We start from the raw sequence: 27,735 nt of genomic DNA on the forward strand, positions 1-27,735 counted from the left end.
GCGTGATCCCATGGATCCCCCAACCTACGCCGCGTACGTACCCACGTTCGTCCCCGACGCCTCTACGCCGAGAGAGACGCGGAAGGAACGGAATTGTGTTCTGGGCGGGGGGCCACCACGTGAATGGCCGCCGGCCCCCACCCTCCACGCGCCTCCGCCTATCGCCATCACGCCTCCGTCCCGGCCCCTTCACTTCACTCGACTCCCTCGTATAGCAGGCCAGCAGGCAGCAGCAGCAGCGTCGTTCAGTTCACCTCCCTTTCTCCACTCCACTCCCCCCGGCCAGGCCCGTCGCTCTCCCCCGCATCCCATCGCGACCCAACCCCGCGCCCGCCCCGGACGGTGCGCGTCTCCACTGATCCGCACGATCGCGCGCTCGCCCGCGCCCCGGCCCCGGCCCCGGCCCCGGCCGGCCGGGTGAGCAGCAGGCCAGCAGCTGAGTCGGCGTGCATGGATCCCTCCTCGGGGCCAGCCGCCCGGCCGTCGTCCTCGGCGGCGAGGGGCGGCGACGACGACGCGCACGCGCCGCCGCAGCAGCATCATCAGGTCCAGCCGCTGGCTCAGGCGCAGCCGCAGCAGGCCGCCGCCCCGCCTCCCCAGCCGCTGCCGCCGCAGCAGCAGCTCAGCAGGTACGAGTCGCAGAAGCGGCGGGACTGGAACACGTTCCTGCAGTACCTGCGGAACCACCGGCCGCCGCTCACGCTGGCGCGGTGCAGCGGCGCGCACGTCATCGAGTTCCTCAAGTACCTGGACCAGTTCGGCAAGACCAAGGTGCACGCCGACGGGTGCGCCTACTTCGGCCAGCCTAACCCGCCGGCGCCGTGCCCGTGCCCGCTGCGCCAGGCCTGGGGATCCCTCGACGCGCTCATCGGACGCCTGCGCGCCGCGTACGAGGAGAGCGGCCACGCACCGGAGTCCAACCCCTTCGCGGCCCGCGCCGTGCGGATCTACCTCCGCGACGTCCGCGACGCGCAGGCCAAGGCAAGGGGCATACCCTACGATAAGAAGAGCCGCAAGCGCAAGCAGCCGGCGGCGGCGGCCTCAGGGGAGGCGTCGTCGTCTTCGGCCGCGGCGGCGGCGGCAGCACGGGAGGCCGCCGGCAGCGCCGGTGACGGGTCCGGTGGCAGCACGGCGGCGGCGAAAGCTGCACCGACCACCGGCCAGGGAAGCGCCACCACTGCTGCTGCTGCACCGAACAGCACATCCCGAGTATAGTAGAATCACTTTTGCAAACCATGTCTATTTGCTTCTGTACGTCTCGCTATACCTCGAGCTTTAATTTGCAACATTTGAGCTATATTTCTTCTGCCATTTGGTTTCAGAATCGTTCTTGCTCTTTACAAACCGCCTCTCTCCTCTTGCCCTTTTTTCCCCCTTTTCTTTGCTGGATTTCTTCCTCCTCTCTACTTGAGCCATTTTATTTCACTATGCTTAATTTGCCGGCTACTATAGGTCAGTCACAGTCACTTATAATAATACAAGGCAATTGGCAAAAATTTGTAGTATCCAGGATCGGAGGAAGTGAATGAATTAATATATATAGGTCTTGTACTCTTGTTTTGCTTGCCCATGTCTCTCTCATGCATACCCATGGTGACATAAAAGAGCAAGATTTATTTGAGGCTAATTGCAAACTAGCTTGAGATCTTCATGTATATGTTTGAGCACAGGATTTATATATATCCATCTAGCTTCTCTTTTTCTGAATGCCATCTAGCTTCTTTGACCGACTCTATAGTTCTTGCTACATACGGATCGGAGCAGATATATAGTTACATAAATAAACATGCATTCAGTGTCGAGATGCAGTACAAAGTACTCACCCCATGCATCCTACTTAACTCTGCTGTTGTGCTTATACTGTGCAAATAATAGGTGCAAATTTAAGGCTTGCATCAATGGTGTGTGCCCTCAGTTGCAAAGCTTTAGGTAGCAACACTGCTGAATCCACATCCATCCACACTGTCAGCAATTAATTCTATCCCAAAAATACCCAGTCCTCTCGTTAGCTAGCCTGCATCTGCATGCATTTCTACCTTAACACATGCGCATCAGCTCACTTGACAGTAGCTAGAGTCAGTAGGAAAGGCGATTGGTTGGTTGGTTGGTTGTTGATGGAGTCGCCATGGCCAGAAAGAAGCCCAGAAGTACGGATCGGAGCTTGCTGCTGCCAAGTGGCCATGCACGCAGGGGTCGATCAGTTCTCAGCACGCTGGGGTGGTGGACCGTGGGGCGTGTGTGTCCTCCTGGCTGCTGGCGCCTGGCGGCGGCGTTGTACGTGAGCGGAGGAGTGGTCTTAAATAAAACAGCGGGAGCTCGGATGGATCGGAGGAAGAAGATCTGCGAGGCACTGCTGGTCCCCCGCCCGATTGGACTGCTGGCTGGCTGCTGCCGAGTCAGGCCCATGGCGCTGACCACACGTGCGCACGCGCGCCCGTCCACCTATCTCTCTCTCTCTCTCTCTCTGCAAGATCTCACTCGTCCCACTGATCACCAAATCATGCACTCACACACGGTCAGCGGCTAGCAGCCCAGCACACTGCTGTCTCCGTGTATCAGTCTCAGCTGCATGCTTCTCCTTTTTTTTCAGATTAAATTTTCACATGGATTGAGACGGATATATAGACGTCCAAACAAGTCCTTACGAGAGAAGGAAAAAAATACACTGCATCCAAGCATTAAGAATTCAAGATGCATATATGCATCTTCTCTCTCTCCCTCTTCTCTGAACCTGAAGGCCGACGATCGCATTCCCGATCTATCTCATTCCTGCAGCCCTTTTCCGCTTTCCGTTATCAGCTCGACTATTATTCCCCTCCCTGGTGCTGTGCAGCCATGTTTCTTTTTCGAGGAGAAAGAGAGTGACAGAGCCGGCCGAGAGAGGAAGGAAGAAGAACAGTAGCTAGCCTTTTTTCCTCCCTGACCCCCCCTGTGACTTTCTCACGCGCGCGGTGGGCCAGGCCGCCAGCAGCGCCGGCCCCCACGCTATGCTAGCCCTGCCTGCTGAGTGCGGAGTGCCTGATGCGAGGAAAAGGAAGCTAATGAATCGCTCGCCTTGTCTTTTGCATGCACGCATGGCCCCCCTCATCAGCATCGGCCGTCCGCCGGCCTCTCTCATCAGCTCCGGCTAGCTCGATCGCCGCAGTGTGTCTGAACACTGTGCTTGCACTTCGCCGCGGCCCATTTTTTCACGAAACATGCATCTCGCTTCAATTCGAGCGATATGGATTGGACCCACTGTGTGCAAGCTTGCCTGCTATATGCTCACAGAAACCCGTGTCATTGCTTTCAATTCTCTCGCATGCCGAGTCTTGTCTGGAATCAATATTGCGTGGTAGACCACACTTGTTGGCCTGTGCTTGTTGATCCATCGATCGCGATCGGAAGCTCGACAGAGTTTTAAATCTTGGCTGAGCCTGTTACTATTCACCCAATAATTAAAAGTGTAAGCAGCTAGGAGTATAGGTATAGCTAGACTAGATATATTAGGGCAGTCCCAATGCTAAAAACTACGTATAGTTTCTATACCTATTAATTTTCATAGACACTATGTATAGAAACCATGGTTCCAATGGATAGTTTCTACAGAACAACTTTTTATCCAATCACATACACTCTCTCTCCATTCGCTACCAATCACATCCCTTCGTGTCTTGGTTCTCGTGTAGACATGGTTTCTAACTTAGACCTGGTTTCTATGATTTTTGTTCTCTCTCTTCAATAACTACCTTGCCACATCAGCAAAATGCTTAGGTGACAGTATAATTAATGCCCATAGAAACTATAGTGGTTTCTGCATTGGGAGTGCTCTAAGGAGTGGCAACAAGGTTAGGTTGCTTGTGCTTTTGTTGGCTGCGACATTCGACTGAGCTCTTGTTTAGTTCGCGAAATTTGGAATTTGGGGCTACTGTAGCACTTTCGTTTTTATTTGGCAAATAGTGTCTAAACATTAACTAATTAGGCTTAAAACGTTCGTCTCGCAATTTTCCACCAAACTGTGCAATTAGTTTTTCTTTTCGTCTACATTTAATACTCCATGCACAGGCCGCAAACATTCGATGTGACAGGTACTGTAGCAACTTTTTGGACTTTGAGATCCAACTAAACAAGGCATGAATAAATGTTTTGGTTACTACTATACGGCACAGTGGAGTGTACGGACGCTAGAGGCTAGCTAGAGGGAGGAATTGTTCTAGGAGGCAGTGACGACCCGCATCATTGGATTCTCGATCTGTGATGATTGGGGCCGTGACATAAAAATTTGCGCCCGTACAATTCGCTGCGTATATATAGGGTTAACGTACAAGCCACCCCTCTCTCCCTCGTCGATCGCTTTGTTCTTTCCTGTCCTTCATCTCTTTGTATATTTTTTATTTTTATAAAATGATTACTGCTAGCAAACTGATTGTTAGCTAGTGAAGTACGTACTCCAAGCTAGTCGAATTCATTAATGGTCGCTTGTTTAGTGAAGCAACATATATATATATTAGGGCACCCGCAATGGTCAGCACTAGAAGGCAAAACTTTTTTTAACATGGATAACCCCACACGATACTCTCACGTAACCTTGAAATGTGTGTAAGTCCTTAACTCTTCAACAAGAGCTAGCTTTTCTCTCTCTTTTATTAAAATATGAAAAAATAGAGCTAGCTTAAGAGTTAATTGTTGGAGCTGCCCTTAGACGCTATTACATTATTTGTATATATAGTGCAATGTCGACTGACGGCCGTGCACTGCTGCCTCCTTTACTGGTGACTGAATTAGCGTGGTATACGCTATTGCCTATCGTGGTTGTTGACTAGATAGTGTTAGTTTGATCTCCACGGCTAATTGGGCCCTTGGATCAACGCCCTGATCGGGGGCACCCAACCGCTCCATGGTTGGTAGCCCCCCGTCGCACAGCACCATAAAGGGAGGTGGGGGCCAGGGCTCTATCCACGAGGTTGACCTGAGCCACCGCAACCCACCTACAGAGAAATCCTAACCCGATCTAAAGAGAATGTGCTGCCAGCGACGGGAAGCCCCACCGACTTCGCCGTCGCCTCCACAGTGCCACCACCAGGACGCCTTCGACCGCCGTCACTGCACCGTGCCTGCACCTACGATGGCCTAGCACGCGTGTCACGGCTACCACTACTCCAACTCGACGCGGCCACCGTGATGCCGGCCGCGGGCGCACTAGCTACCAAGGTACACCAACGAGCTGTTCAGACCCGCTAGATCTACACCTAGAGGTTAAGAAATCCTATGAATGGTATCAAAGACGGTTTGCCAAGTGTGTAGATCTAGTATGGGGTAGAGAATTGAAAAGAAATCGAAGAGAAGTAGAGGGTCGATCCGGTTCGGATTGAAACCCTAACCCTAATTGGGGGGGGGGAAGAAACTGAGATGCAGAGGGTTCAACCGAACCCTAACTGTTGGGGAAGAAGAACAGTGATCTAACCCGAAACCCTAACCTAACCCCAAAATCGGACAAGATCCGAGAAGAATACAAGAAGGCCCAAAAGAGCAGAAGAAGGGGAAAGGGGAAGAGCTAGGAAGGGGCTTACCTCGCCGATCTCGAATCAAAACCGAAAGAAAAACCAAATCGTGTTAATCCTAACCCTAACGAAACCCTAACCCTAACTCACGACAAGGAAGGGGAAGAGAGAGAATCAGACAAGGGGAAGAAGATCCTACCTGGAGTCTGCCCGCTCCATCTCCACCATCGGCCGTCGCATGGACGCCACGCGGGAAGTCAACCCTAGTCGCTGGGGTGGGAGAAGCACCGCTGCACGATCTCCGCCTTGGGCTCAGGCCAAAGGGCACCACCGTGGTGCCGCTCGACGGTGCTGCGCGCGACTCCGGTTGCATGCATGCGCCGGCGAGGGGTGCCACGGCACAGCCGCCATACCCTGCGCCACGTCTGCCTTGAGCTTGGCTGCGCTCTGTCGCTCACGGGGCTGAGAAAGAGAAAGGAAGAGGAGGAAGGGGAGCCAGACTTGATCCGGTGGCAGTCTTCCTCACCGGCATCGACGGCCACCGTGGTCGCCGCCGCTGACACCAGCACGGCACGAGAGAGAGAGGGCAAGAGAAGAAATGGCTAGGGTTTTTGGGTGCTGACCGCTGCATCGCGGTTTTGATCTGTCGAGAAGGCTACGTGACCGGCGATCTAGATCGGACGGCGTAGAATCAACGAACCAGAGGCCGGTCCAGGCAGGCACGTGGCCACGCAGCTTTACCGGCCAAGGCCCAGGTTGCGGCCTGGGTGCGGGCAGTGCGCGTGCAAGGGAGCTGGGACGGGCGGCTTTTGCCGTTTTGGGCCGAGAACCAGTCAAGATTGAGCCTAGTTTTTTTTCTTTTTTCTTTTCCAGCAAATATTTATTTCTGGAAAATGAAAAATGGTTCAAAGAAAATAAAAGAAATGTGAATTTTCCTGTGGGTAAAATTCACAAATTATGTTTAAGTTTCCGCTGCAAAGTTTAATGTTTATTATCTTCCAATTAAATTCGAACCAACGGAAGAATTTAATTTGAAGAGCAGTTATATTTAGAAAATTATGATTATGTTGATCCTCTAATTAAATTGAAACCAATAGGAAAATTTTATTAGAGGAGTAGTCCATTTTTGTTTATGTAAGATTATGGTATTGTCATTTTCTGACCAACGTTGATGATGACAATATTATAATAAATTTAAGTTTGAGGTTTAAATCTCTGATAGATTTCACACCAACATGGTCAATTTTTCAGAGAGTAGATAAGGACCAAGAAATGCTCTTAAACTAATAGAATATATTTTATTAACATGTTTCCACTGCAATGAAGTTGATAATCTTCCAATAAAATTTAAACCAACGGAAGAATTTAATTTTGAATAGTAGTTATATAAGTTTCAAGTAAATTTATGAGTTTTATGCATTAATTCTATTTTTTGCCCAACGGTGATGTAGAATTGATGTAGAAGTATATTATATGTTTTATTTTTAATAGATGAGATTACTCGGCTGCATGCCAACGGGCTGCAATGCTGGGATATGTGAATGAAAAAGGCTTGAGTTAAGCCAGTTCAGGACAGTTTTTTGTTAGTTTACTAATTTTTTGATTAAATTGGAACCAACAGGAAGATTTAATTGGAAAATGAAGTATACGTGAATGTTTTAGTCATCATGACTAAGTTTTCGTATAATGTATCCCGCAAGGGGAGAAGTTTTGGCATAGTACTTATGCTAGTCAATCCTGTATGGCGGGAGAAGTTTTGTGATGATTCACATGTTTTGTATCTCGCATAGCGAAAGAAGTTTGGGTAGCTCTTATGCTGTCCTAGTATTGACTTTGGCACAATAGAAATGGATCGTCATGGTCAATACTAACCAAAGGATAAGGAAAAGGTGTAAGCGTGACTTGTAAAAGTACTGCTAATGAAAGACCTCGTTGAGTTCTTAAAGTAAATTAAGAAAAGTGTACTCCTAAACGGATCAAGAAATAACTTTGTTTACATGACAACCATGTGAATGAAGTAAGTTATAAGTGTCTCCTCATTTATAGGTTTCCTGAATAGTTATCGAAATTGTGGCAGTAAAGTTCATGCCATATTTCGAGGGGGGAATATTAAGATCAATTAAGAAAATACTCTTCATTCAGAATGAGATAAAGATCAATCAAGAAAGATACTCTTCATTAAGAGTGAGATAAAGACCGTTGGAGGAGTACATCAGTTACAACAATGATACCCCTAAGCAGAGAGATAGCTAAATTCCTGGACCCTTTTTAATGTTCTGACAGGAAGATAGCGTAGTCAGCCTCAAAGATGTTAAGGTGGTGCTTAAAGCACCATATGAGATTTTAACAGATTAAACCCAAAATAAGATATTAGAAGATACACCATCTTTAGAAAAGATGAGAAGATCTAGGGGAGCATGGTATGTAGAGGTATGTAGAGACCTAAGACTTGAGGAGAAGAGGGACTGCGTGCCTACTCTAGTAAATCAGGAACAACAAGTTTCTCAATACCTGTTGATGTTGTATGACTAATACAACACCTGTTGTTAGCTCTTCGAAGAAGATGAATAATGTAAACAAGGATCTTGTTATACAGGAGCCTGTAGAATCAATTGTCTCTTGGCAATGAAGAACAACAACAGCCTCATATGAAAGTACCAGTAGCTGAGGCCCTAAAGGTCTCAAAGAATTAGTAAACCAGTTTTCTGATGACTATGAAGTTTATGTTAGTAAAGAAATTCAAATGGAGGGTGATCCTACCTCATTTGAAGAAGCCATGAGAAGTGTTTACTCGTTTAAATGGCAAGAAGCTATGGAAGCTGAAATGAATTCGATGAATACCAACGATGTTTGGGACTTAGAAGTAATTCATAATGGAGCCAAAACAGTAGGCTGTTAATGGGTCTATAAGACAAAATGTGACTCCAAAGGGAATGTAGAAAGGTATAAAGCACGACTTGTGGCAATATGCTTTAAGCAAAAAGAATGAAAAGATTACAATGAGAGTTTTCTCTCCAGTCTTATGTAAGGATTCTTTTAGAATCATAATGGTGTTAATGGCATATTACGATTTAGAGTTATATCAGATGGATGTAAAGACAACATTCCTCAACGTGGATTTATATGAAAACGATTACATGGCATAACCCAAAAGGTTTTGTCGTGGAAGAAAGGAACATATGGATGCCACCTGTAGAACTCCATTTATGGGTTAAATGTAAGTCTCTAGACAGTAGTATTTAAAGTTGATGAAACAATGAGAAAGTTTGGGTTTTAAAGAAAATGAGAAGGACAATAGCGTTATGCGAAGATAAGAATGGAAAATTTATTTTCCACGTCCTATGAATAGATGACATTCTACTCACTAGTAGTGATGTTAATCTATCATTGGAGAAGAAGTTTTGTCCTCAAGTTTTATTGTAAATGATCTTGGTGAAGCATCATTGGTTCTAGGAATCCAAATTCACCGAGATAGAAGAAAATGGGGTATTAGGGCTATCGCAAAGGCATATTTAGAAAAGATTCTAGAGAAATAAAGTATGCATGCGAGTAAACCTACGCCTGCTCCTATAGTCAAGGGTAATAGATTTGGTAACTTTAAGTGTTCTAGGAACTGATATGAGATCGATCAAAAGAATATGGTTCCATATGCTTCAGCTGTTGGAAGCTTGATGTGTGTAAAAGTACAAGTAAGAACTTACCCTGACGTAGTTTATGTATCCGAGATATTTTGGCAGAAGTCCAGTTCAGATATAGATCACTGGAATTGAGTTGGAATGTCTTGTAATTTTGCAAAGTATAATAGGCCTCATGCTGAGTAAGAAAGAATAAGTAATCTCAAATAGTTTAGGGTACAAAAAGTTAAGTCTTGGCGAGATATGTAGTGAAATCCGCATTAGTTGCTAACACTCGTAGTTGGAGTATTATTGTGGAAAAGCTCAAAAAAATAGTTGTGGTGTCATCACTGATGCATACCATAGTATAGCTTGTCATGAGGCTTAAGGAACAGGCAAAAGGAGGTTAAAAAAAATTTGTACCCAGATTTAATAATGGTAGACAACAACAATAACCATTTAAAGTAAGTTAACTCCTAAGACAACAAGTCAAGTGTGCTGCCAAACATATTGACACTAAGGTATATGTTGTAAACGAGAAAATCTAGAATCATGTTGAAAGCATTAGCACATAAGTACCGAGTGAGTACTTGCGGATCCGCTTACCAAAGGCTAACCGCCCAGTCTGTTCAGAGAACACACAGTCGACATGGGTTTATGGGAAAGCCTATGATTTCTGGATACTAAGGGCCTAGTTGAATATCTGTTTCAAAACAGAGAGGTGCGTTGTAGTTGTTTAATCTAATGGCAACAGACCGTGACGATGAGGCACGCTCTATGCACTTATATGTGATGGAATGGGAACAAGATAAAAGTAAGTAAGTTAAGTTTAAGGAATAAGGTGAGATCAAAGGGGAGAATGTTAGTTTGATCTCCACCGACCAATTGGGCCCTTGGATCAGCGCCCTGATCGGGGGCGCCCAATCGCTCCATGGTTGGTGGGCGTCCGTCGCACAGCACCGTAAATGGAGGTGGGGGCCGGGGCTCTATCCACGAGGTTGACCTGAGCCGCCACAACCCACCTACAGAGAAATCCTAACCCGATCTAAAGAGAATGTGCTGCCAGCGACGGGAAGCCCCACTGACTTCGCCGTCACCTCCGCAGTGCCACCACCGGGATGCCTTCGACCGCCGTCATTGCACCGTGCCTGCACCTACGATGGCCTAGCGCGCGCGTCACGGCTACCACTACTCCAACTCGACGCGGCCACCGTGACACCGGCCGCGGGCGCACTAGCTACCAAGGTACACCAACGAGCTGCTCATACCCGCTAGATCTACACCTAGAGGTTGAGAAATCCTATAAATGGTATCAAAGACGGGTTGCCAAGTGTGTAGATCTAGTATGGGGTAGAGAATTGAAAAAAAATCGAAGAGAAGCAGAGGATCGATCCGGTTTGGATTGAAACCCTAACCCTAATTGGGGGGGAAGAAACAGAGATGCAGAGAGTTCAACCGAACCCTAATCGTCAGGGAAGAAGAACAGTGATGTAACCCGAAACCCTAACCTAACCCTAAAATCGAACAAGATCCAAGAAAAATAGAAGAAGACCCAAAAGAGCAGAAGAAGGGAAAAGGGGAAGAGCTAGGAAGAGGCTTACCTCGCCGATCTCGAATCAAAACCGAAAGAAAAACCGAATCGGGTTAATCCTAACCCTAAGAAAACCCTAACCCTAACTCAGGGGAAGAGAGCGAATTGGACAAGGGGAAGAAGATCCTACTGTGTGCAAGCTTGCCTGCTATATGCTCACAGAAACCCGTGTCATTGCTTTCAATTCTCTGCTGAGTCTTGTCTGGAATCAATATTGCGTGGTAGACCACACATGTTGGCCTGTTCTTGTTGATCCATCGATCGCGATCGGAACCTCGACAGAGTTTTAAATCTTGGCTGTGCCTGTTATTATTCACCCAATAATTAAAAGTGTAAGCAGCTAGGAGTATAGGTATAGCTAGACTAGATATATAAGGAGTGGCAACAAGGTTAGGTTGCTTGTGCTTTTGTTGGCTGCAACGTTCGACTGAATATATGTTTTTGTTACTACTATACGGCACAGTGGAGTGTACGGACGCTACAGGGAGGAATTGTTCTTGGAGCCAGTGACGACACGCATCATTGGATTCTCGATCTGTGATGATTGGGGCCGTGACATAAAAAATTGCGCCGTACTATTCGCTGCGCATATATAGGGTTAACGTACAAGCCACCCCCTCTCCCTCGTCGATCGCTTTGTTCTTTCCTGTCCTTCATCTCTTTTTATATTTTTCATTTTTATAAAATGTTTACTGCTAGCAAACTGATTGGTAGACTGTCTCCAATAAGGAGATCCAAATTCAAAATGGGTAGCGAGAGATCCAAAATCAGCCTTCAACAGACTACCTATACGGGAGACCTATTTTTGGTTGCTTGAGAGGCACAACCCAAATATGAGTATCCTCTCTTCTGGAAACCCATTTGCAGAAATGATTCTCTTTTAGGTCTTGTTGTTGAAGAAGATATCGAATAGGTATTGAACTTTTTGTCTGTAGCGCTAACCAAAGAACGAATGAGTCTTGTATTTTGGATGTTGTTGTTAGAGATAGCCTTAGCTAGTGAAGTACGTACTCCTAGCTAGTCGAATTCATTAATGGTTGCTTGTTTAGTGAAGCAACATATATATATATATATATATATATATATATATATATATATATATATATATATATATATATATGGGCACCCACACCGGTTAGAAATAGAAGGCAAAACTTCTCCAATAATGCTAACTTTGAGCATGAATAACCCCACGTGACACTCTCACGTAACCTTAAAATGTGTATAAGACCTTAACTCTTCAACCAGAGCTAGCTTTTCTCTCTATTTTATTAAAATATGAAAAAATAGAGCTAACTTAAGAGTTAATTGTTGGAGCTGCCCTTAGACGCTATTACATTATTTGTATATATAGTGCAATGTCGACCGACGGCCGTGCAGTGCTGCCTCCTTTACTGGTGACTGAATTAGCGTGGTATAAGCTATTGCCTATCGTGGTTGCTGACTAGATAGATCATAGATATATATGCAGCAGGCAATTAAGTAATCGTATGGGTTTCTTTCATTTCTTGTACGACGGGCGACGGCACTACTTCTGTTAGAATCTGGCCGGTGTGTACGTACAGCCAAGTTTCAGACCAGCGAATGAGACTATAGTCCCGTTCGCTGGTCTGAAACTTGGCTGAAACTGACTGAAAACACTGTTCTGATTGAATTGTTGTGAGAGAAAAATACTATTTCAGTTAAAAAAAAACCAAACAAATCGAATATGGGGTAAGCCGACCAGAGCCATATATGTCACTGTCGTTGCTAGCGAATGAATGGGAACTGCGTAAAGCTTTGGTAACGCTTCCACATTCTGCTGCCGTCTTCTTTTTCAGAACGAACCCTGCAGCTAGCGTGTGCAGCTTGTGGTGCAAACAGTACATGAGGTACTGTGTGTTGGCGCTAGCATGGGATATGGTAGACGAAGCTATACATGCTGCCAGGGATGAAAACGGATCGGATACGGACGGATATCACCGATATTATATTTATTTTCATATTTCTGTCCGATTTCGGATTCGAATACGGATAGTGTCAACTATGTCGGATAGGATACGATTGGATATCGACATTATAAATATGTGATTTGAGTATTCGGATACAGATACGGTATCGGATGTTGGATATCCGGACTCAGATACGGACAGATCTCAACCCCTCTAAACGGATTCGATTTCGAATACGGTCAAAAAATATCCGTACCGTTTTCATCCCTACATGCTGCACACAGCTTTCTGTGCGAGAATATCCATAGTAACGAACCCAACCAGCTACAGTGCATGCTACCACACGATCGAAATGCCTGTGTGGCCGTTTCTTCTTCTTCTTCTTCTTCATGATGAATTTCGAGGATGATGACAGCAGTCTGCTGACCCTACATACACATATCATGATGCTTCTTATTCAATTGATGAGCTGAGATCAGCTGCAATAGTTTATTACATCAGGCATTATTAGGAACGAACTGTGATTTGAAGCCCCATGGTATTTGCAGCCACTTGATTCCTTAGCTGATTGGATCTTGTTGGTAGCTATTTTGCTTTTTTGTTAGTTTATTCATTCCGCTGTACTACGTTGCTTGGAGAGATAGATAGATGCAGGTGGTGAGAGACTGCGCAGCTATCTTACGCTTATTATAATAATATATAAGACAAGATCGTATCTGGTTATTTTATTATAAGATAGTAGATAGATACCATCAACCGTAGCACCTATAAGGAATATAATATTATTAATTCTTTATTTATTGTTGCTCTGATGATCTAAAGTCTGTGCCATCAAACTATTAACAAAAACTGACTACTAATGTGTATCCAAAATTATCCAGAATATAGCTATATTACACGATTCGTCTTTCAAATGCTTCATATATACATATATTCATACAAGATGGGGAGGCTTGGAGTATGTAATAGGTATTTTGATATGCGCTTGACGCGAAACAAATGATTTCGTCATAAACACCTTCTTACTTGTTTATTAACATAATTTGATACTGATAAAGTATTTGAATCAAGTATGTTTAGAAAGAGGAATATGCATAATCAAGCAAGAAAATGGACGTTACGTTTAGCGCAATGGCTTTCACTCTTGTTGCTAAAAAGACCGTATAAAAATCAAACGAAAACAGTGCACACGTTAGCGTGATGGACAAGCTTTAAGGTTCAAAAGTTAAATAACAATAGATCTGTTAATTTGGGAACAAATATGTGATTGGCTAGTTTCTTCTAAGGTGCAAACACTTTGTTTGGCTACGTTTTCCACTATTTTCTTTATCACAAATAAGCCATTGAGAGACAAATATATATATATATATATATATATATATATATATATATATATATATAGGGAGAGGCTATTCAGTAGCCGGCTACAAAATAAGTTATTCTGTAGCCACCTCCATTTACTATAATTTTATATACTAATTTACCATAATGTCAATACATATTTACGATAGTTGGGTTACTATAACACATGGGGATATTTACCATAACGTTATATTAAACCACTTAGTAAGGAGTTACTATAATCTCGTAAATTAACATAGTAATTATCATAACTCAAAGTGGCTACAGAATAAGTTATTCTGTAGCCAGCTACAGGATAGTAGTTCTATATATATATATATATATATATATATATATATATATATATATATATATATAGTGTACGAACTGAGTACTGCACCATTGATGACCACGCACCATTCTCTACTTTTTTTTTTGTTTGCGTGCTCGTGCGTTGCTACGGGATAACTAACAATTTATACTAAAAACACATGAATCGCACGATAAGATAACAATACTGTAAAAATTAAATACCAACGTTAAAGTGACATTTAATCCAAAAAGCAAAGTTTATGAATTTAACACAGTCACGGAGTGCGCGGCGTCGCAGGCTCACAAACTCTACTTTATAGACCTTTTCGTGATGCGGCTAAGATAATGTTTTATATTGGCAGGAAGAAACATCTGATATCCATTTCTTTCATTGTAATCCATTTATCTAGACAATGTTTGAGGTGAGGGCACGGTTACAGTTTTTAGTAGCTTTGCGATATTGTCCGAAGCTATAAGATGATTGATGTCTTGCACTGATCCTTCCAGAGATTGGGTCGAATCCAACCTAGAGCCTCGGAACCCTGCATCTTTTCCTAGACGGGCTTCACTTCGGATGCGCCGGTAGCAATATCAACGATCTCCAATCAATGGACCAAGTCGTATGGATCCCCATACAATGGCTCAGACATGTAGATTTTGTTCTTCTTGTACTTGGATACACTTGTTTCACTGAAGTTTTCATTGAAATATTTAGACACGAACAGTGTCTGATCACCGATGTCCCTCACCCTAGACCACTCCGACGTACGGTCGTGGAGGTTGCACTTGTAGATCGCGCTGCTGTAGGTGAAACTCTGTGTCTCGTGGAACGTGCTCACCATGGCACCCACAATGTGCAACTCACCGTTTGATTCTAGGTAGCTGCGATGGCAGAGCCCCACAAGTGGTGACAGCGATGGCAGCAGTGTTGTGGTTGGAGTAGCGCCGGCGGCGTTGCTGCTGTAGACGGAGATTTCTCCAGTGCAGTCGATCGCCAAGAACTTGTCTTGGCAGTGGACGATGGACCCCATGGAGAACTCCAGTTTGGTGTCGAGCAGCATCCATGCGCTATCGACTCCAACCCGGCAGAATGCGACCTCCGTGGAGCACCCAAGCATGGCCATGGCCACGCACTCGCGGTCGGCGGCGTCAGGCGGCGCCGAGAGCACGATCTCACGGAAGAACACGTCCCTCATGTCTTCTAGCTTGATGACTCTATCTGCGTCATCCGCGTTCCTGTAGCCGTTGGTGGGATGGAGGACCCACCAGCCGTGGACCCTAGACATGTGTTCCGATGAGAATGCCGTCGCGACGTGTTCGCCTGCTGGCGGGAGCTCAATGTGTGGGGGGCACGGGCACCGGCGAATCGATTCAGCAGCGTCACGAACGCCGCCTCGTCCATGAGCGCCAGCCACCCACACGAGGAGCCGCATGCCACCTTGCCGCGCACGTCGGGCAGCGTCTTGGACAAGACCTTCTTCTCTGGGACGCAGTAGAAGCCGACGTGGTCCGAGTCGGGGTCGAACGGGAGCAGCAGGAGCGCCCCGAAGGTCACGAACGGGATGGCGGCGCGCCATGGGGAGCAAGCGGATCAGAAGGACGCCGCGTTGTGGCCTGACGCGAGACGCTGCCCGATGAACTCGAGGAGATCCTCTGGCAGGCCGGATCTCCAGTCAAGGAGAGGTAGGGACCTTCTCTTGGGATTGGGAGGCTGAGCCATGGAAGACAGATGAATCAACTATGGTTCACGCAAGAAATGGTGTCTGGTGTCTACTGTCGCGATGGACCATGGATTGGGGAACAGGGATATGGGGAAAGGATTCAAAATGAACAGACCCAAGGGCAATTTCAGCAAGAAACAGCAAGCGAGGGCGATGGAACACGTGAGCGTGAAACCAAATGAAAGAAGGAAAAAGTTGTCCCTTTTGCAAATGCAAAGAGGGGAAGTAATTAAATATAGGCAGATTTGGCAAGGTTCTCAGAAATACAAAGATGTCCCTTTTGTCTTAATTCTCTTTCCTTCTGTGTTAATTCTCTTTCCTTTTGCTCGTTGCCATGTATGTTGGTGCATGCAAACATGCAATGTCTATATGGATAGCACAATAATTTTCTACTTCCTATTTTGTCGTGATTCCTCTATCACATGGCAGACAATATTCAATTAAGCAGCATGCGGGAGATGTCGTGGGATCGCAGGCGTGGGCAAACGGACGAACCAAAACAAATGCCGCACCAAAAAATATCCGCACTTTATTCTTTTTAGTTGTAGGAGAAGGAGATTATTACAATAAACCACCGCACATGCATGTATGTGCAAATCCAACTAGCAATAATGCTTATGCATTCCATTATGCTTCTGGTTTTCTACTTCAATCCACTCTAGTGGTTCATCGGCTCTATTATTGTTTTCCCCTAAGATTTGACAGAGATGTGTAATCCAATAAATTATAAGCAAGTAGGAATTTTTTAGTGGTACTGGTTGATCGCCCATTACTATCCTTTCAATTTTTATTTGTGAGGGAACTACTATGCTTTCAAATTAATAGACTACATACTGTACTGTCACACTTTTTTTTTTGTATTGTAGGTTCCCTGTAAATTCCTTAGCACATATATATAGGAAACAGTACAGGATAATGCATGTTGTGTGTACTATTTTATTTTTACTCATTTTTTTATTTGAGAGTACTGTACTATATATATATATATATATATATATATATATATATATATATATATATATATATATACACATATACATATAATAGCTTCCTATACGAGAGAGAGATATAAGATATAGAATAATAGCCATAGGCCCAAAGTTTAGCAGGGTAGCATTGAGAGGCAGAATGATTCTTTCTCCAGTGCAGCGAGCACTCGTATATGTTTCAGGGGCGAATTTAATTGTGGGGTCCGACCATGTCACCAAGATCATTTCTAATTATTTTTCTGAAATTATGCGCTATGATAACATGGTACGGACGCTTTATGAGAGCATGGTATATAGGACCAACTCTAGAAGAATTTGTGTCAGCGTTAGCGCGGCATATTTATATTTATATATATACACCCTGGCCCATGGTCGTGTGGCGTTGTTCTTTCACTGCATAAGAACAAAAAGTGAAATAAAAAAAATTGCTTGTAATAACGAAAACCGACGTTAGCTAATAACATATACACTTCATTCACGCGTTGCACACTTTTTGCTCTTTTGTCAAAAGAAATATAGTGATTACTGTACCGCACGATACAATGTGTTTGTTTGCTGCTCTCGATCAGTGCGCAAAAAACTACTGGTGTACCCGGATGTGCCCTAGGTTTCACAATGGTGAAAGACGATCATGCATGCGTGTTTGCAGGTATCTCTGGTGCGTTGTTCAGTAGCAACTACCCATCAGTTCATCAGAATTAAAGGACAGCTTTTGCCGAACCACACGACTATTCACTACGGCCGGCTCTCGCTCGTACCGTACCGTGCACCCCGGCCCGAGAGATGATCATTAGTACCAGCCGGCCGGTCGATGATATGGGACGGACTAGGCCGTGGCATGCGCCCGAAACACTCGATGGAGCGCAGTATACGGTCCACGCTAACCTGATGGTGATGGGGCAAGCAGGTGATCATACGTACACGTACGTTACGTAGTGCACGGACGGACGTGCCGTGCCCATGCGTCGACATCGGTGCGTGCACCGTGCATGGATTGCCGCCGGCTGCGAACCACTAGCTCGCGAGAGAGAACGTGCTCGTCTGATCATCTCCTGCTGGCTGGTGGAGGTGCACCGTACCGCAGACGCAATGCTGGACGAGCTTTAATTCTTCAGGCGTACGTAGGTACGTCCTGCGGGTGTGTGTTTCTTCAGGCGGAGGCCGCGCGCATGCAGGCGCCCGGCGGCGGCAACCACGGGCTGGAGCCTGCGCCGGCCCGGCCTGGCGCCCCGGCGGCGGGTGGCGGCCGGCGTTTCACCTTCAGCAGGGTTCTTGGCTTCTCTCTTCCCTGGAGCCCGACCACATCGTCACCGGGCAGGCGGAGGGTGCCCGGGTTTCAATTTCCGCGTGCACTCCCCATCAGCATCAGCAGACATGGTGCTCGGGTTTCAATTTCCGCGCGCACTTCCCATCAGCATCAGCAGACAGCACGGTTAGGGTTTGTATGGATGTACTTTAATTCACCTTAATCTACATGGTTTTAGAGTGAATGAGGTGATCAGTTATTTTTTTCACCTATAAATCCTTTTTAACCCAATACGGATAGAGGTAGATTTGTGTGCAGCTAAACAACCTCCGAGCATCTCCAAGAGTCTTTGTTAAAATCACTCTCCAAATCAACATTTGGAGAACCATTTGCATAAAAATCATTTTCTATATCTTTATGTCATCCAATGACTTTTTCTGTTTCTTGTGCTCTCCATCTTTAGCTAGCAAGAAATCCAGAATAGAGGCTGACAATATTTGAAGATCCATATAAAGAAGCTATTGGAGGTTTTTTTAACAAAGTGTATTGCTATCAATAAGGAAAGGGTATAGAGGGGCTCTTGGAGCAAGTTCTTAATGTGCAGCTATCAATTCTCAGCTTTTATACCCTTATAGGACAAATCTGTTATCTATCTAATATTATTTAATTACAATATACTTTTAAAATAAGACACCATCTTCAAAAGGTTAGAAATTATAAGATTAATCAAAGGAAAAAGAAGAATTGACACTTCTCTAGTTTTGTTATATACTATCTCCTTTTGAAAAAATGATGCAACTAGTTTAGCCTTAAGTCAAACCATCTTAAGTTTGATCAATTTTATATAAGAAAATAGATGTATCATATATGGTATACCAAAGTATAATTAGATCTATCATGGAATATATTTTTATAGTATACCTATTTGGTGTCATAAATGTTTATACACATTTCTATAATCTTATCAATAGTTTGACTTAGTACAAAACTATGATTTCATTCTCTTTTGGATGCTGGTAGTATAAGATATAGATACCATCAACTTTAGTAGCTAGAGTTTAGGGTTTATCGTGGTGATTTATTTATTGTCGCTCTAATGATCAACTACAAAGTGTTTTTGTTTGACTTCCTGAAATATGTGCCATCAAACTATTTATATTTTTTTGCTATGAACTATTTTATAAAATTTAACTACTACATATTCAAATGTCTAAAGAATTATGGCTATATGAGAACTATATTACATGAATTGTCTCTCGAAAATGATTTACACATGCTAGAAGAGGGGCCGGTGTAATATAAGCTTAGGGCCTCTTTGGAATGTAAAATTCTCAAAACGCTGGAATGAGAAAACAAAAGGTATGATTGAAGTTACATGGAACTTACACTCCTATGATAATTCAAAATGTAGAAAAGTTTTCATTATGTTATTTGGATGCAACATAGAAAAATTCCAGAAACACCAAAAGAGATTGAGATAGACAGAAAGAAAAGTTTCAAAAAGGTCTAACCTCATGCTAGTTATGCTTCAAAATTTCTATGGGTTCATACGTACCATATTAATCCAAAGGAACCTCATAAGGTTAAAATTTTTGTTCTAAAGGAACATATCAAAAATTTCCCTATAAGATTACAGTCCTCCTAAATACAATGCTTTTCCTTTAGTCCATATGGATCCTTATTTCACCTTGGCTTTTTTAGGGAATATCCAAAGATTCCGTCTTAACACACTCTCTAAATTATTATTTTAGAGAGCCATTTGAATAAAAATCGCTCTCTAAGTCTTTCCACCCTCTAACAACTTCTTTATATTTTTTGCACACTTTAAAGAGTCATCTCCGCTCTTCGTCTTTGGCTAGCGAGCAATCTGGAATAGAGAATGTCTATATTTGGAGATCTAATTAAAGAAGTTGTTGGAGGGTAACTTTTTCACCAAAAAGTCTATGTTCCTATCAATTAAGAAGGGATATAAAGAAATTTTTGGAGTTGCTCTTACTCAACCTAGGCACACGAATAAGTAAGCTTAATAAGTGTAGAAACAATACACACTTATTATTGAAGGCTCAATAATCTTGGTCCAAAAAAATAGATTTGTTAAGTTGGGAACAAATGTGCTTGGTGTTTATTTTACACTTCTCCTATATCTCAGGTGCCTGATTTTTTTTTTTGGGGTTCAGACGACATGCAATTTTGTCATTGTTTGGCTATAGAAAAAATTGTTCATTGTCTTTTGTGATTGACATTTTAATTATACTAGTTGTAGCTGTCTCTTGTGAGTTGTTGCATGAAAACTCCAAAAAAAATCAGACACCTAAGATATAGCAGCTCCCTTTCTTTTATATAGGGTATAAACACTTTTGTTTGGTTACGTTTGCTAGCAACCCCCTCGACTCATGGTCATCAGAAGATTATGTTAGGAGAGGATAATTAATGCAAATTTTGCACTCAAAACTATTTTACTGAATAGTAATGACTTGATCCATCAACGTTTTACAAGTTTGCATGTAAAAACGAATGACACATGTTTTCTCGCCGTCATTATTTCAACTACTACACTGACAGTGTTGGCAGCATATAGGATACAGCCATATAAATGTTCTTAAAATTTCCTAGCGCTTGATATAGAACGGCATGCACTGCGGATCCTACTCCCTGGTTCGCTCAGCAATCCAACTTAAACTGAGCTTACTTGGCTCGAAGACTGTAGCAAGCACCGAGAAAAGTGACAACAATAGGGCTCCAAAAGTTAAAGAATATATATACTATAAACTTTTAGTGGACTGTTGAAGGCAGATTCTGTAGTAACAAATTAGTAGGGCAACCTCATTCCCATTCCTATTAACTCTATATCTATCATGAAGAGTATGAATGACGGTTCAACAGTGACGGCATCGCCGTTGCAGTTACATCTTGTGTAAAATAAAATTAATAGTTGCAAAATTAGACACCCGTTATCTACCTGTCACTGTTAGAGGCAAACTAAAAAGGGTAGAACAGCTGATCCCATCTTCTCTATGTACATCAACTTTCAGCAGCAGATGCAGCTCTGGCAGGCGCGAGATGGTCGAGCTCAGACACCGGTGCTGTAGAATTGATCTTCATATGTTAAGTCTGTACAGCAACATGCCTGTTAATTCTTCAGAACTTCGACCAGTAGCCTCCAGATTCGTTGCCAAAAATTTTTGGCCACAGGCTGCTGCAACTGTTAACCCACTTGTTTCTTATCAGCGTTGCCAATTCTACAGCTGGACACCTGCACCCTTGAGCGCGGCAGTCACGGTAGCAGAGGCCTCCTCGAGGGTTCTTGCCTTCTTCACAGTATTGAATGCCTCTACGATGTCACCTTCCTGCCATTCATCGAAGTCATCTACACCAATACCACACTCTAGCCCAGCACCAACCTAGTGGAAAGGAAAATTCCAGTTCACATTGTTAGCACTGGTTGTAGTCTCACAGTACAAACAGAGGATGCATGAACATAACACAAAGTAATGCTGTATCACTAAGATAATTAGTTTTGCCTGTTCAGAAAGTAATTTTTGTTTGTTCAAGACAAGATGAAATGTGCATCTTCGATTTGCTTATTAACCAGGAAGTGAACTGCAGTACAAAGATTTGAAGACTCAAGCGTAAATTCCATACCTCCTTTACAGCTTCTTTTACCCTTCTCAAGGAATCAAGCGAACCCACATATACTTCTTTCCCTTTGCGGAGAACCCGAACATTACAATCTTGAACAACTTTTCCTGTAGTAATCATGCAGCCAGCCACCTTTCCACTGCCACTACTAAAAACAGCTCGAACTTTTGCAGAACCAATTGGTACTTCCTCCTGGAGAAGAAACATGTATTCAGGATAAACAAAAAAGTAGCTCACTAAAGTTACTCAGTCTTTACAAAACAGAAAAACTCCCAGTTAGAATCCTAATGGAGAAATTAATGAATACTCATTTAATTGAAAGGACGAAGGATCTATCAACTTTGGAAAGATGTTGAACTACAATTAATGATGACAGTTTATGGACTTCTTTCGGTCCACTGATTTAAAGTCCCAAAAGTGTCTGTTACCTCAGCAGGTTCAAGAAGACCTTCCATGGCATTCCGTAAATCATCAATCAAATCGTAGATCACTTTGTACAGACGAATTTCAACACTTTTCTTCTTAGCATAGTTTTTAACTGATCCTGGTGCTCTGACATTAAAGCCAAATATAATTCCTTCTGAAGCAACAGCCAGATCAACATCGCTAACACTCACATCTCCTGGAGCTTGAAGGAGGAACCTCAGAGAGACATTTTCTTGTGGTAGAGCTTGGATGGCTTGCCTAATGGCCTCGATTGTACCCTATTTATCAATCGTTAGTATTTTCAGAAAGAAAGAACCATTATTATAAACAAAATCTTTACATGTATCACCACTACCTGAAAATCAACTTTAAGGATAACATTTAGCTCATGTGTATCAATTCCAGTTTGCTTCGCAGATGAAACCGATGCTGCAATAGATGAAAGCGTGACTTTTCCTTCCCCAGCTTTTGCAGATATCCTTTCTAGGCGCAGTGCTTCAGCACGCTCATTCGCCCTTTCACGTGCAACATCAAGGTTGTCAACAACCTCAAATTCATCGCCGGCAAGGGGAACATTATTGAGGCCAATAACCTATCAAGAGTTTTTGATAAAAAATCAGGATGCTTATATCACTGGTGTTCCATGAGCGTTCAACCATTGGTTAAAGCAAAAGGAATCATCCTTTGAAGGTATAATGCAAGCTTGAAACACATAGCTACTCTACTATTTTCGTTTTGTCACACTGCTTTGGAGAATCCATGACTGACACAGCGAATTTCTAAAGTCCAGGCTTATCCACTTGAAATCTATAGTTTTTTTTTTCAGGAACAGTGGGGGAGCCCCCTACCTGATTTTATAATATGTACTGAGGTGTAATTCATAACAAATCTGGCATTTAGTCCTCAATAAAAAAAACAATTAATGCAGAAAAATAAAGCAGAGTAATCATGGTGATATATGTCAGTTGTCAAGATCCAGTTTTGTTGTTCCAATAACCTTATTTTAATAAAGGAGAAACATTCGGTGCATTCTCAATTTCTCATAGTATAACTTTACATGACTCATATTCACAAGAGCTAATGTATATTTTGCAGCAAAAGCAGGAGAATGCAATTCCAGTATAAATCTTTTGACATAAAACATAAATATGTTAGAATAAGGAGAAAGTAGGAAGGAATCACAGAAGAGAAAATTGAAGAAAATAGGAAAGGAAAAACCTGCACGGCATTGGATGGTCCTGCTTTGTCAACGAGCTTCCCACGGTCATCATACAATGCACGGATCTGTCATAACATAGGTGTGATGTTATATACCAATCAATCCACAAATATATGTGTTAGATTATGTTTTCTAATACTACATTGTATTCTTGACATATTAACAAATGCAACGAATAAGGATATAGGAGACCAACCTTTCCATAAGCTTCACCACACACAATAATATCAGCTTTGGTTAGGGTTCCATTCTGAACAACTAAGGTAGCAAGAGGCCCTTTGGCCTTGTCAAGGCATGCTTCAATAACAGTGCCCTTCGCATTTCTATGTGGATTGGCCTTTAATTCTTGCAACTTCAAATTTGCAACAAAAGAAAAGGTCAAAAAAGAACTTAATAGATTGCTGGAAAACATTGCGCAAACAGAAACGTACCTCTGCAACAAGCATGACGGTCTCTAGAAGTTCATCAACATTGTCCCCAGTAAGAGCACTTATCTGGTAGATATAAAATAAAATGGCTCAAATAGGTAATAAGATGCTATACTATTGAACTACTGTTCTAAAATTGGCACAATCAGCAACCTGAATCATTGGGGTATCACCACCCCACATTTCTGGCATTAGCCCAATTTGGGAAAGCTCTTGCATAACTCGTTCTGCATTAACTCCCTCCTTGTCTATCTGCTTCCATGTGAGTTCAATGAATTCTAAGAAGGGGCTTGTAACAATTTATACCAATGGATGGAATAAAAGGAAATGATTTGAAAACAGACCTTGTTTATTGCTATTATAATTGGCGCTCCGGCTGCCCTTGCATGTGCAATTGCCTCACTTGTTTGTGGCTGAACACCATCATCCGCAGCAACAACAACAATACAGATATCAGTTACTCTAGCTCCTCTAGCTCTCATTGCACCAAATGCCTGACATATCAAAGAATTAAGAATGGCAATGTCATATGCATAAATGTACATACAACAGAAAGGGTGAAGTGTGGACTACATGACAACAGAAGTTATATTTATATACCTCATGTCCTGGAGTATCCAGAAAAATACAGGCTTGAGGGTTTCCATCTACTGGTACAAGAACCTGATATGCTCCAATCCCTTGTGTAATACCACCAGCTTCAGATGCCACCACCTGTAAGGAACTTGGGTTATATCAATGATTGCTGAGATTAGGAATTTTATTCAAAAATAAAAAATACAAAAACCTCCATATATCACTGACAGAAGTAACACATCAAAGATAAGCTATTATAAGTTTACCTTGCTCTTGCGTATATAATCCATCAGAGTTGTCTGCAAACAAAAAATAGCAGTGTCATACAACCAATACTTTAGAAAAGTCGAGAGATCCAAAACGTAGCATCAAACTTGGTACCTTCCCATGATCAACATGTCCCATGATAGTCACAATGGGAGGTCTCACTTCCAATTTATCCAAATCTTCCTCATCAAGGAACTCCTTCTTCTTCGCCATTTCCTCCACTTTCACTGGACCACTTTCTAGTACTTCAACATCATATTCCATGCAAACCATCTTAACCAAATCTTTATCCAGAGTCTGAACATTGTCAAGCATAACTCCTCTCACCGATAAGAATCGTAAAATTTCTGATTCACTAACTGCCAAGTCATATGCCAAGTCCTCAATCAGCATACCTTCTTCACCAACTTCAAGGATCTCAACTCTGACTGGCTCTTCAGCTTGCATAGCCTCTAGCCTTGCAGCCCGGCGTTTTGCCTTGCTCCACCTCCTACCCTTGCGCACTGCAACACCAGAAATTGGCACATCAGCAGTATCCTCATCAACTAATCCATCATCATTGGGCATACGTCGCCGGGAACCAGCTTGTGTGTCTGGTTTTTTGCGACGATCAACTCTGACTTTTGCTGGTGGGCGTCGCACTGGTTTTAGAGGATCTAACAATTCCTCAGGTACAATCGGATCAACTGCTGCCCTCTTGGAAGCAAATTTATCAATAAGGATGGGTCCCTTTTTCTCCTTTGATGTATCGGACTTGACAGGCCGACGAGGAGGCGGTGCTACAGAAGGTTTAGATAGTAGCAGAGGGGCAGGTTTCGATGGAGATGACACTGAAGGTTTAGCCACAGGTATAGACTGACTCCTACTTTCAGTTCGTGGTTGCTCTCTAATGACCTTACGTACAGTTGGCACAGGGTTCCCCTTCCGCCATACACTCTTTAGTGTTTTGGTCTTCCTCGAATTCCCACCTTCCTCCACTAATGTTGGTCCTGGGCCATTACTCGAAACATTATTCTGCCTTGAACTAAGGTTGCCACCATCTGCATTACCAAAGCTCGAGGCCTCAAGCTTCTCCGCCTTCTCCAATACAGCGTCCAATGACTCCCTGACCTTCTCTCTGTCATCTAAAGTTGCCCCTGATGACTTCTGATCAAGCAGTGATGATGTTTTCATGCTCTCCGGTGGTCCATTTGGCTGGACTGGCTTCTGTGGTGGTACTGGCTTCTGTGGCGGCTTCAGAAGCAGATCACTGTCACCATCAGCCTTCACACTGACACTCCCTCTTGACGAGAACTGAACACCCTTCTCCTCAATCAGATTAGTGATGACCATACACCTGCAAAGCCTCCCAGGCTCATACTGCCACCGCCTTATGCCGTCGAACCCCGTGAAGCTGATCCTTGAGACCAAGTGCGCCCTCCTTGCAGCAGCAGCAGCCGGGAGTGGGCCAGACCTCCCATTGCTTCCGAGGTTGGTGACGGAAGCAGGAGATGCCATGGCAATATACTCTTAGCAATACTGCCTTGCACTCATAAATGTTGAGAACACAAGGTGTTTGATAGCAGGGCTACCTGTTGGAGAATCAAATACAAAATCAAATTGTGTAACAAAATTCAAGCTCAGTTAACAGCCCCAGAATAAAATGCGTGTCTAGGAAATTTCAATTCCAAGAGAATCTGCGGAAAGACCAAATTTTGAATCAGTAATCGAACTCAGTGAACACACCAGATAAATATCCTTTCTCCTAAATGCTTGTTTGCGAGCGAGCAGTATTTAGCTTATGGACTGCACACACTGGACGACAAGGAAAAAATGTGGAAAAAAAAGAAAAAAAATAAAGAGGCCGGTTGGGCGGTGCAGGTGGCGTGGGCGGCGCCCGGAGAAGAGAAGGCGGCGTTGCGACGCGGGAGCCAGCGGGAGGCGGGGGAGCTCGAGCCGGAGACGGAGAAGATGCTGGGATTAGCGGTGGCTGCGGTCGCGGCCTCGCGGGCGGCGGCGAGGGCGGCGACGCCTGACTGCCCGAGCCGGGCGGGCAAGCGGCGGCGGCAGCGGGGGAGAGTGGTGGAGGGAAGAAGATAAGAGGAGGTGAAGATTAGCATGCGTGGGCGTTTCCGCTTGCACGCGCACGCGCTAGTTGAGTTCGGGGTGCAGGGTGCTCGTTCCGCGCACCAGGAACGGAAGGGAAAGGGCGGCGTACCTAGTGGACGATCGTCGCCGGCCAAGCGCAGATGAAACCTCGCCCAGCGCCGCTGCCGCCGGCAAGGAACCGGGACGTGAACCACTACGGATTGGGGAAGTGTCCTTGTTCCCGAAAAACTATCGGGAGAAGGCTCTCCCGATTGGCTTATCGCGAGGGCCACGCCAGAGAAATGGGGGCAGCCGCGGCAGGCTTGAATGGGTGGTGATAAGGTGGCACGCCGGAGAGCCACTCAGCATATCTGCCGTGGTTGCTTTCTGGCCTGGACTTTTTTTTGGTTTTTTTTTGTTGGAATAAGTGAATTCACAGTAATACTGGACCAGATTGTATGCGTGTTAGGAGTACACTTTAATTTTCAGTGAATTATTAGATCGTTACAAAGTATTCGGTGAACTAGATCATCAACGATCATTTAGTGAACTATAGTAATTGCGAATCAAACACAATATCATTGAGTTAAACATAACGAACTAGTCACGAATTATTCGTGTTCATCAATGTTACTATTAGATTATCATTACGAAAATAAGCATCATCAATGTAGTGATTAGTTCATCACCATTACCAAAATAAGGATCGTCCGGTAGCATTGTGTTATATTGTGTGTTAGGCAGTGTCAACCACCCGAATATACGTTGAAGTCCTGTGTGGACTAGCAGATGATCCAATGACACTATGCTGTAATTTGAAGTCGGGCACGCTTGCTAGAGTGCACAGAATAATCTAATCGCATCTTAATGAGCAGTGGCAAAGCTAAG

General features: G+C 43.9%; 3 protein-coding genes across 4 annotated transcripts; 1 reads left to right on the forward strand and 2 right to left on the reverse strand.

Moving 5' to 3' along the window:
- The first annotated feature begins 221 nt into the window (after positions 1-221).
- LOC136518176 (protein G1-like7) lies at positions 222-1,564 on the forward strand. Its single transcript, XM_066511838.1, has one exon. The coding sequence runs from the start codon at positions 451-453 to the stop codon at positions 1,213-1,215; it is 765 nt and encodes a 254-aa protein (XP_066367935.1). The 5' UTR covers positions 222-450; the 3' UTR covers positions 1,216-1,564.
- Positions 1,565-13,754: 12,190 nt separating this feature from the next.
- LOC136515891 (uncharacterized) lies at positions 13,755-15,555 on the reverse strand. Its single transcript, XM_066509354.1, has 2 exons — positions 14,884-15,555; positions 13,755-13,766 (listed from the first exon to the last, which is right to left on the reverse strand). Exons 1-2 carry the CDS (start codon positions 15,553-15,555, stop codon positions 13,755-13,757), a joined length of 684 nt encoding a protein of 227 aa, XP_066365451.1.
- Positions 15,556-20,971: 5,416 nt separating this feature from the next.
- LOC136515084 (translation initiation factor IF-2, chloroplastic-like) lies at positions 20,972-27,163 on the reverse strand. Of its 2 annotated transcripts, none has more exons than XM_066508770.1 (13): positions 26,978-27,163; positions 24,895-26,351; positions 24,780-24,812; positions 24,538-24,651; positions 24,282-24,431; positions 24,091-24,189; positions 23,941-24,003; positions 23,706-23,861; positions 23,509-23,574; positions 22,646-22,882; positions 22,293-22,568; positions 21,868-22,056; positions 20,972-21,626 (listed from the first exon to the last, which is right to left on the reverse strand). In XM_066508770.1, exons 2-13 carry the CDS (start codon positions 26,275-26,277, stop codon positions 21,465-21,467), a joined length of 2,928 nt encoding a protein of 975 aa, XP_066364867.1. In that variant the 5' UTR covers positions 26,278-26,351; positions 26,978-27,163; the 3' UTR covers positions 20,972-21,464. The 2 variants fall into 2 exon arrangements, with proteins under 2 accessions (XP_066364867.1, XP_066364868.1); XM_066508771.1 differs by having other exon boundaries at positions 24,895-26,456.
- Positions 27,164-27,735: the final 572 nt, after the last annotated feature.

This window comes from Miscanthus floridulus, chromosome 17 (genome assembly GCF_019320115.1).
Source record: "Miscanthus floridulus cultivar M001 chromosome 17, ASM1932011v1, whole genome shotgun sequence".
Taxonomy (NCBI): Eukaryota; Viridiplantae; Streptophyta; class Magnoliopsida; order Poales; family Poaceae; genus Miscanthus; species Miscanthus floridulus.

What these genes read in the sequence shown, in the direction of transcription:
- LOC136518176 (XM_066511838.1), top strand. Translation starts at nt 451, where the DNA reads ATGGATCCCTCCTCGGGGCCAGCCGCCCGGCCGTCGTCCTCGGCGGCG.
- LOC136515084 (XM_066508770.1), bottom strand. Translation starts at nt 26,277, where the DNA reads ATGGCATCTCCTGCTTCCGTCACCAACCTCGGAAGCAATGGGAGGTCT. An exon ending in GTGGTGAAGCTTATGGAAAG is followed by an intron (nt 23,575 to 23,705) that starts GTTGGTCTCCTA and finishes ATGTTATGACAG; the next exon opens with ATCCGTGCATTGTATGATGA. An exon ending in TAAAAGAAGCTGTAAAGGAG is followed by an intron (nt 21,627 to 21,867) that starts GTATGGAATTTA and finishes CCTTTCCACTAG; the next exon opens with GTTGGTGCTGGGCTAGAGTG.
- LOC136515891 (XM_066509354.1), bottom strand. Translation starts at nt 15,555, where the DNA reads ATGTCTAGGGTCCACGGCTGGTGGGTCCTCCATCCCACCAACGGCTAC.